Raw genomic sequence first — 16863 nt, 5'->3', positions numbered from 1 at the left:
ATACAGGATAAAATATTAAAATCCAGACCACTAAAGTGGTTACTAAATCCAGAACATTAAGTAGTTACTAAAGCTAATGGTTAGTCAAAATCTATTAAATATTTGTGCAGTAACCCAGACCCTTGGAATGTAAAGGCATCACACAAAAGATAGGAGCCAATCCTTTGGTTTCATAGAACTTAGAGGTGAAGGAGAGCATACCCTGAGAGAACAAACCCAGAACCCATGAAAAGACATACCTTTAGTAAATAGACCAAAACTAACCAACCAACCAACAACAAATCTGCCCTGTAAAGGAAGAGGTCAAGAACACTGGCTTTGGGTCAAGGGGAAAAAACACCTCTCCTAAGAATCTGTTCATGAGAGGCTGGTCCTCAAAGTAGGTTTGGGTATAAATTCATATAGTTGGATGGTCTAAGAAACCTCCAGCCAATACACCAACTTAAAGGTGTACTGAGTTTGTAAACTCCTAGGCACCCAGCAGACCCAAACACGAACCTTTTCTGGGGTAACAAACCCCTACCCCAAGTTTCTTAGAATTCCTAGAGTCCTAGTAAGTACAAGTTCACAATAAAAATCACAAAACACAAGAAAACCAGGCACCATAAACAATAACCAACAGAACAATTCACAGATGTTTTGATAGGTTTAATGTGTTTTAAGAAATAAAGAACAAAAAATACAAATACAAAATGACAGACTTGGCTGGGTGTGGTGGCTCACACCTGTAATCCCAGCACTTTGGGAGGCTGAGGTGGGAGGACTGCTTGAGCCTAGGAGTTCAAGACCAGCCTGGGTAACATAGTAGCACCCCATCTCTATTTTTAAAAGTAAAAAAATAAATGACAGACTATTTAAAAAGCTAAAACTTCTAGGAATTGAAAAATTAATTATTAAAACAGAAAATTTAACGGATGGGTAAAACAGATTAGGCAATAGCAGAAGAGATGATTCGTGATCTGGAAAAAAATCTGAAGGAATTACACATAATAAATCACAGAAAGACAAAAAGATGGAAGATAAGGACAGGTTAAGTGACCCATATGCAAAGCAAATGGGAGTTAAGAGAATATAGAGAATAGGGGAGAGGCAATACTCAAAGAGATAATAAACATTTCTTGACCTAACAAAAAGCAAAAAACCTACTAATTCTCAGATTCAGAAAGCACAATGAATCTTAAGCAGGACAAATAAATGGTAAAGCTCTAGGACACAAAAACCAAAGGAAGACTATCTTAAAAACAGCCAGAGGATAAAGACAGATTACCTGTAAAGGAATGACAGACTGACATCTGACTTCCTATCCAGCAGTCAGGGAAATAGATGACAATGAAACAATATCTCTGTACTTAAAGAAACTGTCTAGAACTGTATACCCAGCCGGAAAGTCTTAGAGAAACTAAAGGAGTTTCTAAAGGATATTATTTTAGGAAGAAAGAAAATGATTCCAGAAGAGAGGTCTCAGATGTAAAAAGAACTGGGGAGAGCAAAGAAACAGTTAAACGTGTTAGTAAATGAAACAAATATTGACCATATAAAAGGATAATAATGCCTAATCGTAAGATGTTAAAAGATAATGAAAATACTAGACAAAATCATATAAGCTGAGTATGTTGATGAGTGGGGAGAGGGAGCAGGGCTAGTTGTGATCATTAAAGTATTTTAGGTTGGGCTTAGTGGCTCACGACCGTAATTCCAGCACTTTGGGAGGCCGAGGCGGGTGGATCACCTGAGGTTGGGAGTTCAAGACCAGCCTGGCCAACATGGAGAAACCCCATCTCTACTAAAAATACAAAATTAGCTAGGGGTAGTGGCGCATGCCTGTAATCCCAGCTACTTGGGAGGCTGAGGCAGAAGAATCACTTGAACCTGGGAGGCGGAGGTTGCAGTGAGCTGAGATCGTGCCACTACACTCTAGCCTGCGCAACAAGAGTGAAATTCTGCTTCAAAATTAAAAAAATTTCTAAGGTTCTTGTTTTATTCGAGGTAGATTAAAACTCTGATTAACTTTAGATTTTAAGTTATGATACACATTAAATTTACTTAAATTTATATATTTTTGGCTATATTAGGTATTTTATAAAGGCTTTTTTTTTAATAAAAAAGAAGTAATGATGTTTATAATGCTTCACTGGCAATTTACCTTACTACATGATAAGAGTACATACTGAGGTGGTAGTCCACAGTACAGTGTTTCATTCATTAAAGACCACGATAATCCAGTAAGAGGCATTTGTTACAAGGTTTTAATAAAAGGCTCATGATATTATAAACTCACACACAAATCAAGCAATGCCTGTAAATATAACAAATCAAAATAGAGCGAGTTAGCTGAAGACAGAAGAGAGGGTTAAAGGATTCAGGACCCTATTGTCTTGCCTGCTCAGAAAAAAAGTTATAAGCAAAATTTTAAGGAAAGAAAAAGGTTAATTTAACTTAAAATCTAGAAAACTTGGCAGAGATCACATATGTATTAGGCTATTAAAATATTTCTTACTAACTACAAATACTAATCAAGCATTTCTTACCTACTGTGGAGCTATCATTTTCATATTGAGAGAGCAGATCTTCATCAGCTTGCTCATGCTTTTCACTAGGAGCAAAGTCTTTCTTAGAGAAGCTGCTGTTCTTCTTTTTTAAAAGAGCTGCTTTACTTTCAGGCTGATCTGAAACTGGAATTTCCACTGGCTGGTAATTAGCATGGATATATGGTTCTTCAGAAAGCATATAACCTTTACTGAAACACTCTAGCAACCACTTTGCTCCCACTACATGAGGCCTACAAAAATAGCACATAATTATGTATTAGTGCAAGCTATAAAGACCATCATCCCACTTGTCATGCAGTTTCCAGAACTGCATGGATATGCAATTTTAAGAAAAATTATGTAGTAGAAATTGCTTTGAATTAAAAACTGAAAAAAACCTGTGGGCCGATTTATTCCAAAATTGCTTCAATTCATCATCATAATCTCCCACAATAACGTGAGTTACATCTTCATTAAGCTGGTTAAAACGAACTCCACCTCCACTGTTAATAAGTCTTCTCAGTTTATCTAGCTTTCTGCCACTAAAACCGCAAAGATATATCTGCAAGAAAGAAAATATTTAATGTATATAACATGCTTTCTCTCAATAGAAAAAAACTAAAAATATATATCTAAATCCACTGTGTATAAATAAGACAACTTGTGTACATTTAAGATATATAAATAAATACGTTCTGAAACTTTTGATTTTTTAACAGTTCTGTAACTGAGTTTTTAATCACTCTTCACAATCTCATACAGCATTATCTTTCACAGTAGATACTTGATAAGTATTTTGAGGCTATAAATAAAATAGAAGCCAGATTCCAACATCTTCTAAATATTAGTGCATACCAATTTCTAAAATGCAGGTAACTTCTTTAACTGTGAAGCTTACTTGCAAATTTTAAAGTAATTATAAAAGTAAACTGTAGTTAACTGTCTGAATTCTGAACACCTGCGCTTAAATTGTGTGTGTTGGGGGGAGGGGTTGTTTTTTCCAGCTGCCTATGATTAACGACAATAGGCAAGTTGCTTACGCTCTTTAAACCAATTTTCTTACCTATAAATTGATGTTACCTTACTCACAGAGTTGACTGAACAAAAGATATATATAAGTCAAAGAACTGAACACAATGCTTTGAGGATAACATGTATGCAGTAATTTATTCTTAGCTATCAGGATATATATATTTAAACCAATTTAATCAATATAAAATCATTTTACCTCTATTTCACATAAGGTGCCCTTAAAAAAATTTAAGTATGACAAATCTACTCCAAACTGCATTTACACCCCAAATTAAATCACCCCATTACTAGAATATATTTTAACAAATATTTGGAATCATACACTTTCTATATGTAAGAAATAATTAAAAGTTATATCTAGAATTAGTAATCTAGGATAAAACACCATACAAAACACCTCTGGGCCAGGTGTGGTGGCTCATGCCTGTAATCCCAACACTCTGGGAGGCCAAGGTGGGCAGACTGCTTGAGGTCAGAAGTTCAAGACCAGCCTGGCCAATATGGTGAAACCCTCGTCTCCACTAAAAATAGAAAAATTAGCCAGGCGTGGTGGCATGCACCTGTAATCCCAACTACTTAGGAGGCTGAGGCAGGAGAATCACTTGAAACTAAGAGGAAGATGTTGCAGTGAGCTGAGATTACGCCACTGCACTCCAGCCTGGGCGACAGAGCAAGTCTCCGTCTCAAAACAAAAACAAAAAACACACCTTTTGTAAGTTGGCAAGTTTAAAAAAAAAAAAAAAAAGTTTAAGGTAATTTGCCGAATTTCCCTTTTTTTTTTTAATTTTGAGATGGAGTTTCACTCTTGTTGACCAGGCTGGAGTACAGTGGCGCAATCTTGGCTCACTGCAACCTCCGCCTCCTGGGTTCAAGCAATTCTCCTACCTCAGCCTCCCAAGCAGCTGGGATTACAGGCGCCTGCCACAATGCCCAGCTAATTTTTTTTGTATTTTTAGTAGAGACGGGGTTTCACCACGTTGGCCAGGCTAGTCTCGAACTCCTGACCTCAGGTATCTGCCCACCTCGGCCTCCCAAAAGTGCTGGGATTACAGGCATGCCCAGCTCCAATTTCCCTTCTTTACAATAAGGTAGGGTTAAATTTTTGCTACTCTGAAAATTAATGCACAGCCAAGTCATTCTACAAATAGGAATACCTTAAGTATTCCAACCTAAGACAGCGGAAAAAGTATAGCATATGCTGTTTCCATCAACAAACTTATAAGACAGTTATTCATATACTAAAAAATAACCTAATAAATACCAAACAAAGCAGTGGCTCTAATGGTGAGGAATACAGACTTTGGAGTAGATAACTGGCCACTTAATGTCGCTCTGTGTGACTCTGAACAAGAATTTTAATTCTCTAAGTCTTACCCTCAAGATAATATCCATTTTAGAGTTATTTGTGAGAATTAAATGAGATTTTATATATATATTAACATACATAAAATGATTAGCACAGTGTCTAATACACTGTAAACCCTTAGATGATAGTTACAAATAAAAGTCCAAACCTGGGCAACATAGTGAGACCTTGTCTCTACAAAAAATTTTAAAAATTAGCCAGGTGTAGTGGCACATGCCTGTAGTCCTAACTGCTCGGGAGACTGAGGGGTGGCTGATGCCCAGGAGTTCGAGGTTACAGGAAGCTATGATTGTGCCACTGCATCCCAGCCTGGGCAACAAAGTGAGACCCTGTCTCAAAAAAATTAAAAAATCCAATTAAGTCGTTCAGAAACTAAGTGCTCTCGAAATATAGCAGATGGAAAGATTAATGTAGTTAGGAGGGTTCAGAGAAGAGTTAAAACCTGAAATGAACTTTTAAAAGATAACAGAGGAAGATACTTTGCAGGCAGAGGGACTCTCGCAGCCAAAGGATGGACATGGTCTAGTAAGTGCATCTACTTAGCTAGAGTGGAGGGTTTACATAGATAGTAAGGAGCAAGCCCAACTCTGAAAGGTCTTCAAAGTCAGGCTAGGAAATGCTAATGTATATCATCTACTGCATGTATTATATAATAAAGACATACCCGACAACCATCTAATAAATCTTCAGGTGCTTGAAATGCACTGACATCCAGATTTTCTAGATTTTCAAGTGTAGGCTCCAGTTTGCTGTTAAGTGAATTACATATTGATTCACTTACGCAACTTGCATTTATGTTGGAAATATTGCTGACATCTGAAAGAGTACGACCTACATATTTTGAAAACATGTATAAATTTATGGGGGATAAAATAATCATGATTACATATTGTCTATGGATTAACTTTTCTTACAAATATAGGGCAATAAACAACTTCCAAAGTAAGATTCAGGGGTGTTTACTGAAATCTTAGAGGCAAAGTATAAAAAGGGAAAATGAAATTAATTAAGCCTCCTATCTTATTTAAATGAAAATAGATTTAACACATTTTCTTAATAGTGTCTTGTTTCCCATAAAAATCTGAAGTTGCTGACTTTAAGGTCCAAGAAGCTTACATTTGAAAAAATATTTTACACATTTTGCCAACACAACACCTACAAAATAGAAACAGTTTTAATTTTTATACAAATACAGATAATCTATAACAACTGCAGCAAAACCATAAATTAAGGAAAGATTAATATATGCATGTCAATAATGTTTAAAAGATTAATACTTTTATCTTAAGCCTCCATCTACCATTGTTCTTAATTTCTTTGATCATCTTTTGCATTACATCAGAGTATAAAAGCATTCATGCATTCTAAAAAAAAATTATGAACAGTTCAGTGCTAACTTTTTATACAATTTGACTATTATATAATTATGCCTAGAAGCACAGCAAACAAGAAAAAGAAATTCTCTATCTCAGTGATCCTACTAACATACTGATTATTACATAGAAATATGACTGTCTTTGGAATAATTATTTTAATCTCAATGAGACTCACTATCACTTGTGTTGATCTGGCCGGTAGGAGTTGAAGAATTGGGCATAGTCTTTCCTTCTGGTCTAGATTCTGTCTTGTATATGGATTCATCCTGACAAAAACCTTTCTCAATACTGTCAAAAAACCACTGTGTGGTCACACAGTGTACATTCCATCTCTTGGCACACTCATACTTCTGACCTGTAGCGTTCATTAAGAAAGAAATAGAGAAAACAGGAGAAACCAAGAAATGAAAACCATTACAATCTAACTTTGCAGAAATATTCAAATTATAACAGGTTATTTTTATTTTTATTTTTTGAGATGGAGTCTCACTCTGTTGCCCAGGCTGGAGTACAGTGGTGAGATCTCGGCTCACTGCAACCTCCACCTCCCTCCTGTTCAAGCGATTCTCCTGCCTCAGCCTCCTGAATAGCTAGGATTACAGACACATGCCACCACGTCTGGCTAATTTTTTTTGTATTTTTAGTAGACATGCGGTTTCACCATGCTGGCCAGGCTGGTCTCAAACTCCTGACCTCAGGTGATCCGCCTGCCTTGGCCTCACAAAATGCTGGGATTACAGGCGTGAGCAACCGCGCCCGGCTGTGGCAGGTTATTTCAAAAACCTACCAACAAAATTAAAGTTACCAGTACTTACTCTAAAACAGTATGCTACATAGTTTATTACAAAATAGTATTTTAGCTTATTGCCTAATTATATTTTCTACGTGTTGTATAAATACATATGCCATGTGAGAGGTTTTATCTTTTATACAAACTGCAGGAAGACAGGAGCAACTGTGGGGTAACTTAATTAATATCGGACTTGGGTTTGCATATAGGCTCCATCATTTAATTTCTTTAAACCAGCTTGTACAATGTGAAAATTGTAAATTTGTGCTATATAATAAATCCCAACTTTGAACAGACTATTCCATTGTCAACAGGCTTCTACTTAAAGTCCAGGATAGATAAGCCAATAGATAAATTATATTAAAAATATGTATCCTTTATTACCTTAAAAATCTTTAACACAATGTATTTTGAAGCAGTATCACAGACGAATTGAGGTCAATATGTCACATGAAAGGTTTTTTGGCATTCTTGAGAGAATCAACAATGAACTGTCTCCAGATTCAGAAAAAGAACAGCAGTAACAACTCTACTCACAGTGATCCTATCACAATCGGCCATACCCAAAGTTCTGACTTAAGGACAATTACCATTTAATCTTAATTTCCTCTCAATCTAGGTAGCTTAGTAAAACACAGTACACATATAAAGGGCAATAATAAAAACATTAACAAAACTCATCTGTTATCAATTTGTGTATATTTTAAGAGTGCTGATAAAAAATTATCCAGAATAATGTTATGGAACACCAAACTTCATAGCAATTTTAAAGAATTTTTCTTGTTGGTAATGTCTTTTTCATTTTTTACTGCCTCATGTGCCGCAAGGTGTGTCTTCCAGTTAAAACTTGTAGTTCATTCAAACTAAAACTAAGTTAAGCCTTTTTAAATTAGTCATTAGAAAGAAACGCCATTTAGCTATATTTATTAGTTTTCTCGTTATTTACCCAAACTTCATTATTGGGTAACTGTGTGAGGAACATTTTTTAAAAATCAAAAGATACAAAAGTAAGCTTAAATAAAACATCACTGAAAGTTTTTGGTTTTTTTATACTTATTCAATGACCTGAATAAATATGAAAAAAGTCATATAATTGGTTTATAGATTGTGACCCAAACTACCTTTGCAAGATGTTAAACAGTATCAAACTAGATTAATGACATGTCAGAAGTAAAAGCTGTTCTATAAAGATTTTAAAATATTAAATACTAGTGGCTGGGCACAGTGGCTCATGCCTGTAATCCCAGGACTTTGGGAGGTCGAGGTGGGCAGATCACTTGAGGTCAGTTAGAGACCAGTCTGGCCAATATAGTGAAAGCCCATCTCTACTAAAAATAAAAACTTATTCAGGCATGGTGGCAGGTGCCTGTAATCCCACTACTCGGGAACTGAGTTGGGAGAATCGCTTGATCCTGGGAGGCAGAGGTTGCAGTGAGCTGAGATTGTGCCACTGCCCTCCAGCCTGGGCAAAAGAGCAAGACTGTCTCAAATAAATGAATAAAAATAAAATATTAAATACTAGAGAAAATGTTTCATTTGTCCCTTTGTGAAACACAGTTTTACCTTTTGGTTCTTGCACAATGAGGTGTGTACATTCATTCATTTTCAATTGTCCCATGTATTGACCTCCATGCTTAACTGTGAGTTGCTGAACTTCCTTCCTGTCTAAGCCACATAAGCCAGTCACACAGATTATGCAACCAAGAAAAATAGGACACTTGAAATCTTCCATGTTTATATCAGTATATCTAGTTATTTTTCTGTGGGAATCAAATGGTTAAAAAAGAAAATATTAAATTTACCAGAAGAATAATGAAAAAACAACACAAATATCGCTATTGCTTCCCTCATTTTTTAGGATTTATAATCTTTTTTTTTTTACAAAGGAGAACCACCAAACAGAATTACACTAATTGCTCACCTAGTTCAATAACATGTCTCTAATACAAAGTAACTGTTTCAGATACAGTCTCTCAAAACCATTTTAAGGGAAAAATATATATTTCCTTAACTCTAGCCCTTGCTGGTCAAAGTGGTATATTTTCCAAAATTATAAGTCTGAATCTCTACTTAAAAACCCAAAGGTAATTTGGTTGCCTATTAGAAAAATGAACTTTTAAATCTTTCCATTATTCTATATAAGTAAAAGCAATGATTTTTGGCAAAATACCAACAAAAATATCATTATTCTGTTGCCATACTAGGCAGGTGTGCTGATGAAGTAATGACATTGGGAATGAGAGTTGCTGACATGGAGACATATTTAGGATATGCTGGATGGTGCTGAAAATAAGCCCAGAAAAATGCCAATACAATTCATATGCCAATACAATTCTGTGGTATTTGGTCTTGTGGTTGTTTATCTAGTTGCAGGGGAAACTGAAGTGTGCCCCTTGAAATAGGCTCTAAGCTCCATGAGGGAAGTGACTATCTTGTTTTGCTTACTACATATACCTAATGCCTAGCTCAGGTCAGATACGTAAAATGGGCTCAATTAGCATTTATTAAATGATCACATCTCAGCTGATGACTTACATATGTTTATATTCAACCTTACATATGCCATCTTTTGGAAGGAATACAACTGCCAAAATGACTAATTTATTATCTATCTTAACATATGGGAATGGTGTTGAAGGATAATGCAACATAAAAGCTACAGAATTGCCAAACTCGTTTTCTCAATTATTTCAGAAATATTTACAGCTGAGAACTTTATCACCAAAGCATTTCTTACTCTGTAGCTAATGCTAAACCCTTAGCCCATTCTACGCCTGTCAACTTACATCTTGGTAATAAGAGCTTGTGGATTCTGCTCTTCTGTTTTCGCTGGAGAAAAGAGTAATGACACTATTTTTTTCCCTGAATAATAAATCCAAAGAGTATATCACATTCCAAAAATGATTAAATGCATCATTTTTTCAAATCTAGAAAATATAAAAATGTCTTTCTTACTTCTCTTGTGACTTCTCCCAAAGTGTTTTTATCCAAGAGGGAAGCAAAATAGGTTTCTTCAGGTTTGCAGCAACTAAATATTTTTTGCTACCAACTTCTCCTGCAATAAGGTGAGTTACTGATACATTAAGGTCTCTGTATACTCGTCCGCCCATCATTTGTACGTATTTATGAACTTCTTCCTGCAGCCCCAAAAGAGAACACATTAATACTGAAGCAAACAATATTGCTTCCATTTTTATACACTATCTCATAAATACAATTTGCTGTTGATAGCTTGAATACATAAGTGTTACATAACATTATAAAGTTAAATAACCAAATTATTTTTGGGGAGATAAATATGTATAATATTTTAAAAATATTATTTTCCTATATTTATCCCTTTCCACTCCATTAATGTATTAAACTATTATACAAAGGATGTATAAATGTTTGCTTCTATATGTTTTAATATACATGTGTATTTTTAACAACATAAATTATATCTATATAATATATAAATATATATTTTTAGCCAGGCTTGGTGGTGCATGCCTGTAATCCCAGCTACTTGGGAGGCTGAGGCATGAAGATTACTTCAGCCCAGGAAATCAAGGTTGCAGTGAGTTGTGATTGTGCCACTGCACTCCAGGCGTGGGTGACAGTAAGACCCTGTCCCAAATATATATATATATTTCTATAGCTCTCTCTTAGAATGCTTTTTTTTTTTTCCAAGACGAAGTCTTGCTCTGTCACCCAGGCTGGAGTGCAGTGGTGTGATGTTGGCTCACTGCAACCTCCGCCTCCCTGATTCAAACGATTTAGAATCCTTTTTTTTTTTAAAGACTGTCCACCTATAGTGGAAAAAATGTAAGTCATTAAAAAATGAGTGTCCTTTTAAATTAAAACAAAAAATTTCAATTAGCCAGTTTTCAACAAAACAAATTCTACTATATTCAATTTACTTAAAAAATGTACATGCATACATATATACACACTGTGGTTGTATACTGAATTTTGTTAAAAGTCATGAACAATAAGTGGAAGGTCTTTTAAGTTATATTCTATGCAGTGAAAATTAAGAATAAGAGAGAGATACATAAATTGATCAATCATGATGAGGTCAATATCTACCCTTTTTTCTTTTTCCAGACTTGTACAAGATATGGTTACATCAGACATAACCATATTATAAACTGGATGTTCGGCTCTTGGGACACATCGCTGGTGGTGCATACAAAATATGACTACTTGAGGACCAACAATTCTGCAGCCAAGCTACAAAAAAGAGAAAAGTTTAAATGAGTTAAGAAGGAAAAGACCACCAGTCTTACAAAATTACATTTTGTAACATTCACCAATTCTTTACCAAAGTTGATTACCACTGTAGAGAAATCAGCAAATTGTTATAAGAAAAAAATAAAGACTATATAATTTCTCAGACATACTATACATTAAACACTCACACACAAAAGCAAATCAAACAATGCAAGCTATTAAAAGAAATAAACTTCAGGCCGGGCACAGTGGCTCATGCCTGTAATCCCAGCACTTCAGAGGAGGCCGAGGAGGGCGGATCATCTGATGTCAGGGGTTCGAGACCAGCCTGCCCAACATGGTGAAACCCCGTCTCTACTAAAAATACAAAAATTAGCCGGGTGCAGAGGCGGGCACCTGTAGTCCCAGTCTCTAGGGAGGCTGGGGCAGAATTGCTTGAACCCAGGACACGGAGGTTGCAGTGAGCTGAGATCATGTCACTGCACTCCAGCCTGGGCAGCAGAGTGAGATCCTGTTTCAAAAAAATAAATAAATAAAAATAAAAATAAAAAAAGAAAAGAAAAGAAATAAACTTCGAAAGCCCCTTTCACTCAAAACTGCCTTACTGCTTACACCTATAAGCCCAATACTTTGGGAGGCTGAAGTGGGAGGATCACTTGAGCCCAGGAGTTCAAGACCAGCCCAGCCTGGCCAACATCGAGAAACACTTTCTCTACTAAAAATACAAAAATTAGCCGGGTGTGTATATACATCTGTAATCCCAGCTACTCAGGAGGCTAAGGCACAAGAATCACTTGAACCAAGGAAGCAGAAGTTGCAGTGGGCTGAGATTGTGCTACTGCACTAAAGCCTGGGCAACAGAACAAGACTCTGTCTCAAAAAAAAAAAAAAGCCTACTGTAACATAATTAGCCTTTCAATCCTGGTCTTGCCAAACCAAAAGAATTCTACTGTACTCGTAAGTTGCATAATACTTCATAATCAGCAAAGAACGTATGTCCACTAAAGCAAAGATAAACCAAAAAATAGACTACCAAAGGAACACACTAGAAGTCAGCAAACCTTTTTGAGGTGATCAAAGACAATGCCACTAAAAGGGTCACAGATATAAAGTGATCTATCATTCTCCTTTATCTTCAATGCCTCTTCTTCTGTAATAATCTGAAGATATTCTTCTGATTGGAATTCTTTTATGGACTGAAATAAAAAATAAAATGAGAATGTATCTGAAATTACTCCCCTGTATTTAGGTCCTATTCAAATTCCATCTCAAATCCAGCCTTTTCCCTGTTGAAAGCCACCATCACATCTCACTTAGAACTCTGCAGAAGGCTCCCAAGTGGTCTCTTTTTCCCTTCCTTGCCCTAAATCTGTTCTCTACACAGCAGCTAATAATCTTTTTAAAAATACAAATCAGATCATGTCACTGTCTGCTCAAAACCTAATGTCTTCACACCACACCCAGAATAAAATCCACATTTCTTACTATAGCCTTCAAGACAACACAGTCTGGTTCCTGCCTATCTTTCCACCTTTACCTCCTACTTCTCATCTCCCTTGCTTACTCTATTCCAGCCACTCCCGCTTTCTTGCCAACCCTGGAACAAGCCAACCATAACCTCATTTAGAGGCTCTGCTCTTGATCTTGCAGCAAGGAATACTTTTTCTCCAGGTTTTCACCTGACTTAATCCCCCACTTCTATCAGGTCTGCTTAAATGTCACCTCCCCAGAGATGCCCATCCTAATCAGGCTTTCTCAAATACCCTTCCTCTACCCTTTTAGTCTGTTCTATTTAAAAATACATTTTTATATATATATATATATATATATATATACACACACACACGTATATACATATATATACACACGTACATATATACACACACGTATATATATACACACACGTACATATATATACACACACGTATATATATACACACACACGTATATATATATACACACGTATATATACACACACACGTATATATATATACACGTATATATATACATACACACACATATATATACACGTATATATATACACGTGTATATATATACATATATACATATATATGTATATATATATGTGTGTGTGTATATATATATATACATACATATATAGTTTTTGTCTCTCTCCCCTGGAAGTTTCATTATGTATCTTGTTTGCTACTATATCCTGACATCCAGTAAGCACTCAAAAATGTTCTGAACCAATTTTGAGGTCCTTATGTTAAATACAGTAATCTCTTTAAAACTATAAGTCACATCATGTTTACTCTTCTGATTAAAACCCTCCAATAGCTCTCCACTGAGAGAAAAATGGCCCACAAGGCCCTACATGACCTCTTTACCATTATTCTCTGATGCATTCCTTAGTACTCTTCCCCCATCCCTTACTCACTACAGAATACACTAAACTTGGATAGAGACTACAGGCACTTTCCCAGAGGCTGTATAAGGTTGCTCTCTCTGCCTGCAACATTCTTCTCCAGATATCTGCAAGGCTGTCTCACCTCCTTCACATTTACTCAATATCTTTTTCTCCATAAAGCCTACCCTGATCACACCCTATTTAAGATTATAGCCCCCTTCTCTTCCCACCCCCAATAAACATCCTCTGGAACCCCTTAACCTGTTTTGCTTTTTTCTCTTCCTAATTTATCATGTCTGATTAGTGTCTATGTCCTCCTGCTAGAATGTAAGCTCTGAAAGAGCAGAAATCTTTGCCTGTTCTCATCACTGATAAATCCCAAGGACTAGAGAAGTGCCTATCAAACCATGAACACTTCAATAAATACTTGCTGAATGAATGAAGTTTAAAAAAATCTGCTACAAATGCTTCTCAAACTTTAATGCACACTGAAGATCTTGTTAAAAATGCAGATTCTAAGTGGTAAGTCTGGGTTGGAGGCCAAGATTCTGCATTTTGAACAAACTTCCAGGCCATGCTGATACTGCTGGGATCTGTGAGAAGCAAGGCTCTACATCACCCCAACTATTATTTAATTATTATACTGTACATAATAAAACATAATTTTTAACAATTAACCAAAAAATATTCATGTATGACCAGTATACGACTGACTCAAATTTCTACAGCACGCAAAGGACCACTCTGGTTAGGAGACAAATGAAAGCAACTTAATTTCCAAAAACTGCAGGTCAGCCACATTAAACAGCAATGTGATAATAGACTTCCAGCCACCCAAAACACATAATGATGTACTTAGATCAATTCGAAAATATGTGATAATGATATATCTGTATTAATGTAGACTATAAAATTATTATGAAAGTGAAGTATCTATTTCTAAGACATAAAGCCCAACAAATCAAAAACACTTAAAAACAAAATGAATTCACGATATTAAGATGTTTTCAACTCTTACCTCGAGAGCTTTAAAAAAACATTTGGAATTGTCTGAAGACTTTAAAAACTTCACAAAAAACGGTTCTTTGTCATTTCTGGACATTTCTGAACTGTCAAAATAAAGGAATCGTTAACAAGAACAAAACCACATTAGGTATAAAGTTGCATGTTTAACCCACCTATTTTTCTGTGCAGACAAGAATGCCTAAAAGACAGACATTCTGGCTCTGCCCGTGAATTCGTCAACGACATTTGTAAGAAACCCTGGAACGTGGGCAAAGCCAAGGAAAAAGATGACAACACCAATCCTTGCAAATCAGAGAGCAAAATTAACCCGAACTGAATACACTGAGGAAGGCCCTGCTATGAAGGTTCTAAGCCCTTTAGGCCAATGGACATTCAATTGTACTTGTTTTAAGGATACACAGAGTGTATCTGTCCCTGCGGATACCCACGGCCTGCGAGGTTCGTTCATCCCTCAGTAAACAGATTTTAAATATAAACATGGAAGCCAGTTAGCATGGTCTTGCCCCTGCATAAGGCCAGATGCTCCGATTCCCAGCTCCAGGAAAAGGCCTGGCTCTGGGATCACGGAAGCCACGTCCTCTCGGCGTCAAAGGCCCACCCGCCGGCTCCAGGGCCAGTTACCAGGACAGGAAAAGAGGGTCCCGAAGGCCACAGAAGGCATCGCGAACCCCAGTTGGGGCTGGGGAGGAGCTGAGTCCCCACTCCGCGCCTCACTTACCTCGTTGGAGCCTCGGGGTCTCCGGGCGGCGAGTCGGGGGATGCGCTGCCCGCAGGGCGGTGGCTGGGGTCGGGCGCCAGCCCGGCGCACAGCCCCCTCCCCCGACTCGGCGCCGCCCCTACCCCAAAGCAAACGCTGGAGAACCCGGAAATTGCCCAGAACAGGAACCGACTTTCGCGCCAACCGCGCGGCCGCGCTTGCCTTTTCCGGTGGAAGTGACGCCATCAGCAGCTGCAGCAGGAGAGCGGAAATGTCACAAGTGGAGGTGAGCAGTCCCTGGGCGGTGGGGCTTCAGGGAAAGCTTGGGCCGATTCCTTTGGGTTTAGGGCTTTGCTGGGCGGGCGTAGTCTCCGCTGCGAGTAGGCCCAGCGCCGTCGGTTCAAGAGGTAGGACCACAGGCCAGGAATACTCCTTTACTGTTAAAAAAGCCAGGGAAAGAAAGCATTTCCTCAATAGATATTTATTTTACACTTGCCTTATACCAGGCATGCACGGGAAAAGGTATTATCCAAAACAATTCCGTGAGGCAAATAGTGGTAGTTCCATTTTGCAGATGTAAAAACGGAGGAAGTTAAATGATGGGTTCAAGGGCACACGGCTAATAAGTGGTAGAATTAATACTGCATCCAGGTCTTCTGACTACGGACTGGGTGGTTTCCCTCCAACACAGCAGGAATAGAATCACCGCCTAACACAGCCACAAGATGGCAAGGGAAGAAAGGATGACTTATTACACAGCTAATGCAAAGGGATCTTTGTCAAGATCTTCAGTGGTCTCCCCTCCTCCTCCCCTTCAGTGGACATCGCCGTTCTCTTTCTCTGCATCTGCCTCAGTACTGGGGAGATTCTGGGACTGAACCTAAGGTTCAGATGGCAGAGAGCAAAGGGAGAGGGGGTAAGATGGGCCTGCAAAACCTTAGCTCAGTGATAACCAGTGGAAAACTGATTCGTTGTTGCTTCTTTTCATTTTATTCTTTTTTTAAAAAAAATTTATTATTTTATAAAATCTAGCCACTATACTAATGAGGATCATTTTATTATTGACTGCTGAGATTGAGAAAATGACTTTGGATTTACTAATGTAAAAGTATAATGTCATGTCGCTTGATTGTTTTTGTTTTTCTTTTCTTTTCAGAGCCTAAAGATAGTAATGAGCAGCTTGAATCTTAAGTGTTTGAATACACCGATGGAAGGTGACAAAGATTCTTTGCTTGGCCGAACTTTAGTCAGACTCCTCAACCTTCTCGTAAGTTTATCTGTGCATTTCCTTGGAAAATCCAGTTAGAACCCTCTACCCTCAATATCTGATCAGGTTCTTCATCCTCTAAATCCAAGGTGATGTCTGATCACCTTCACCTATTTTCAGCAAGAAACCCCTTTACTCCTGAAGTTCCTTCTTAGTAATTTTTTATCCAGTGACCCCAAGCTTTTGTTCCTTGGC

The 16863-nt window shown here is 37.3% G+C and overlaps 1 protein-coding gene across 1 annotated transcript in view; it reads right to left on the bottom strand.

Annotated features, from left to right (window-relative positions):
* The window catches only part of TOPBP1 (DNA topoisomerase II binding protein 1), a 62038-nt gene extending 46445 nt beyond the window's left edge, over positions 1–15593 (bottom strand). The window contains exons 1-10 of the mRNA XM_003265238.4: positions 15423–15593; positions 14697–14787; positions 12369–12503; positions 11164–11307; positions 10048–10229; positions 8656–8852; positions 6478–6657; positions 5591–5757; positions 2927–3090; positions 2529–2779 (exon numbers count right to left, since the gene is read on the bottom strand). Coding sequence (XP_003265286.1) covers positions 2529–2779; positions 2927–3090; positions 5591–5757; positions 6478–6657; positions 8656–8852; positions 10048–10229; positions 11164–11307; positions 12369–12503; positions 14697–14780 — 1504 coding nt within the window. The 5' untranslated portion in view covers positions 14781–14787; positions 15423–15593. The remainder of the gene's footprint in view (positions 1–2528; positions 2780–2926; positions 3091–5590; positions 5758–6477; positions 6658–8655; positions 8853–10047; positions 10230–11163; positions 11308–12368; positions 12504–14696; positions 14788–15422) is intronic.
* Between the last annotated feature and the right edge of the window lie 1270 nt (positions 15594–16863).

Source organism: Nomascus leucogenys, chromosome 8, assembly GCF_006542625.1.
Source record: "Nomascus leucogenys isolate Asia chromosome 8, Asia_NLE_v1, whole genome shotgun sequence".
In the NCBI taxonomy this organism is placed as follows: domain Eukaryota; kingdom Metazoa; phylum Chordata; class Mammalia; order Primates; family Hylobatidae; genus Nomascus; species Nomascus leucogenys.
The sequence above is the reverse complement of the archived record's forward strand: the minus strand, read 5'-3'. Positions and strand labels throughout refer to the sequence as shown.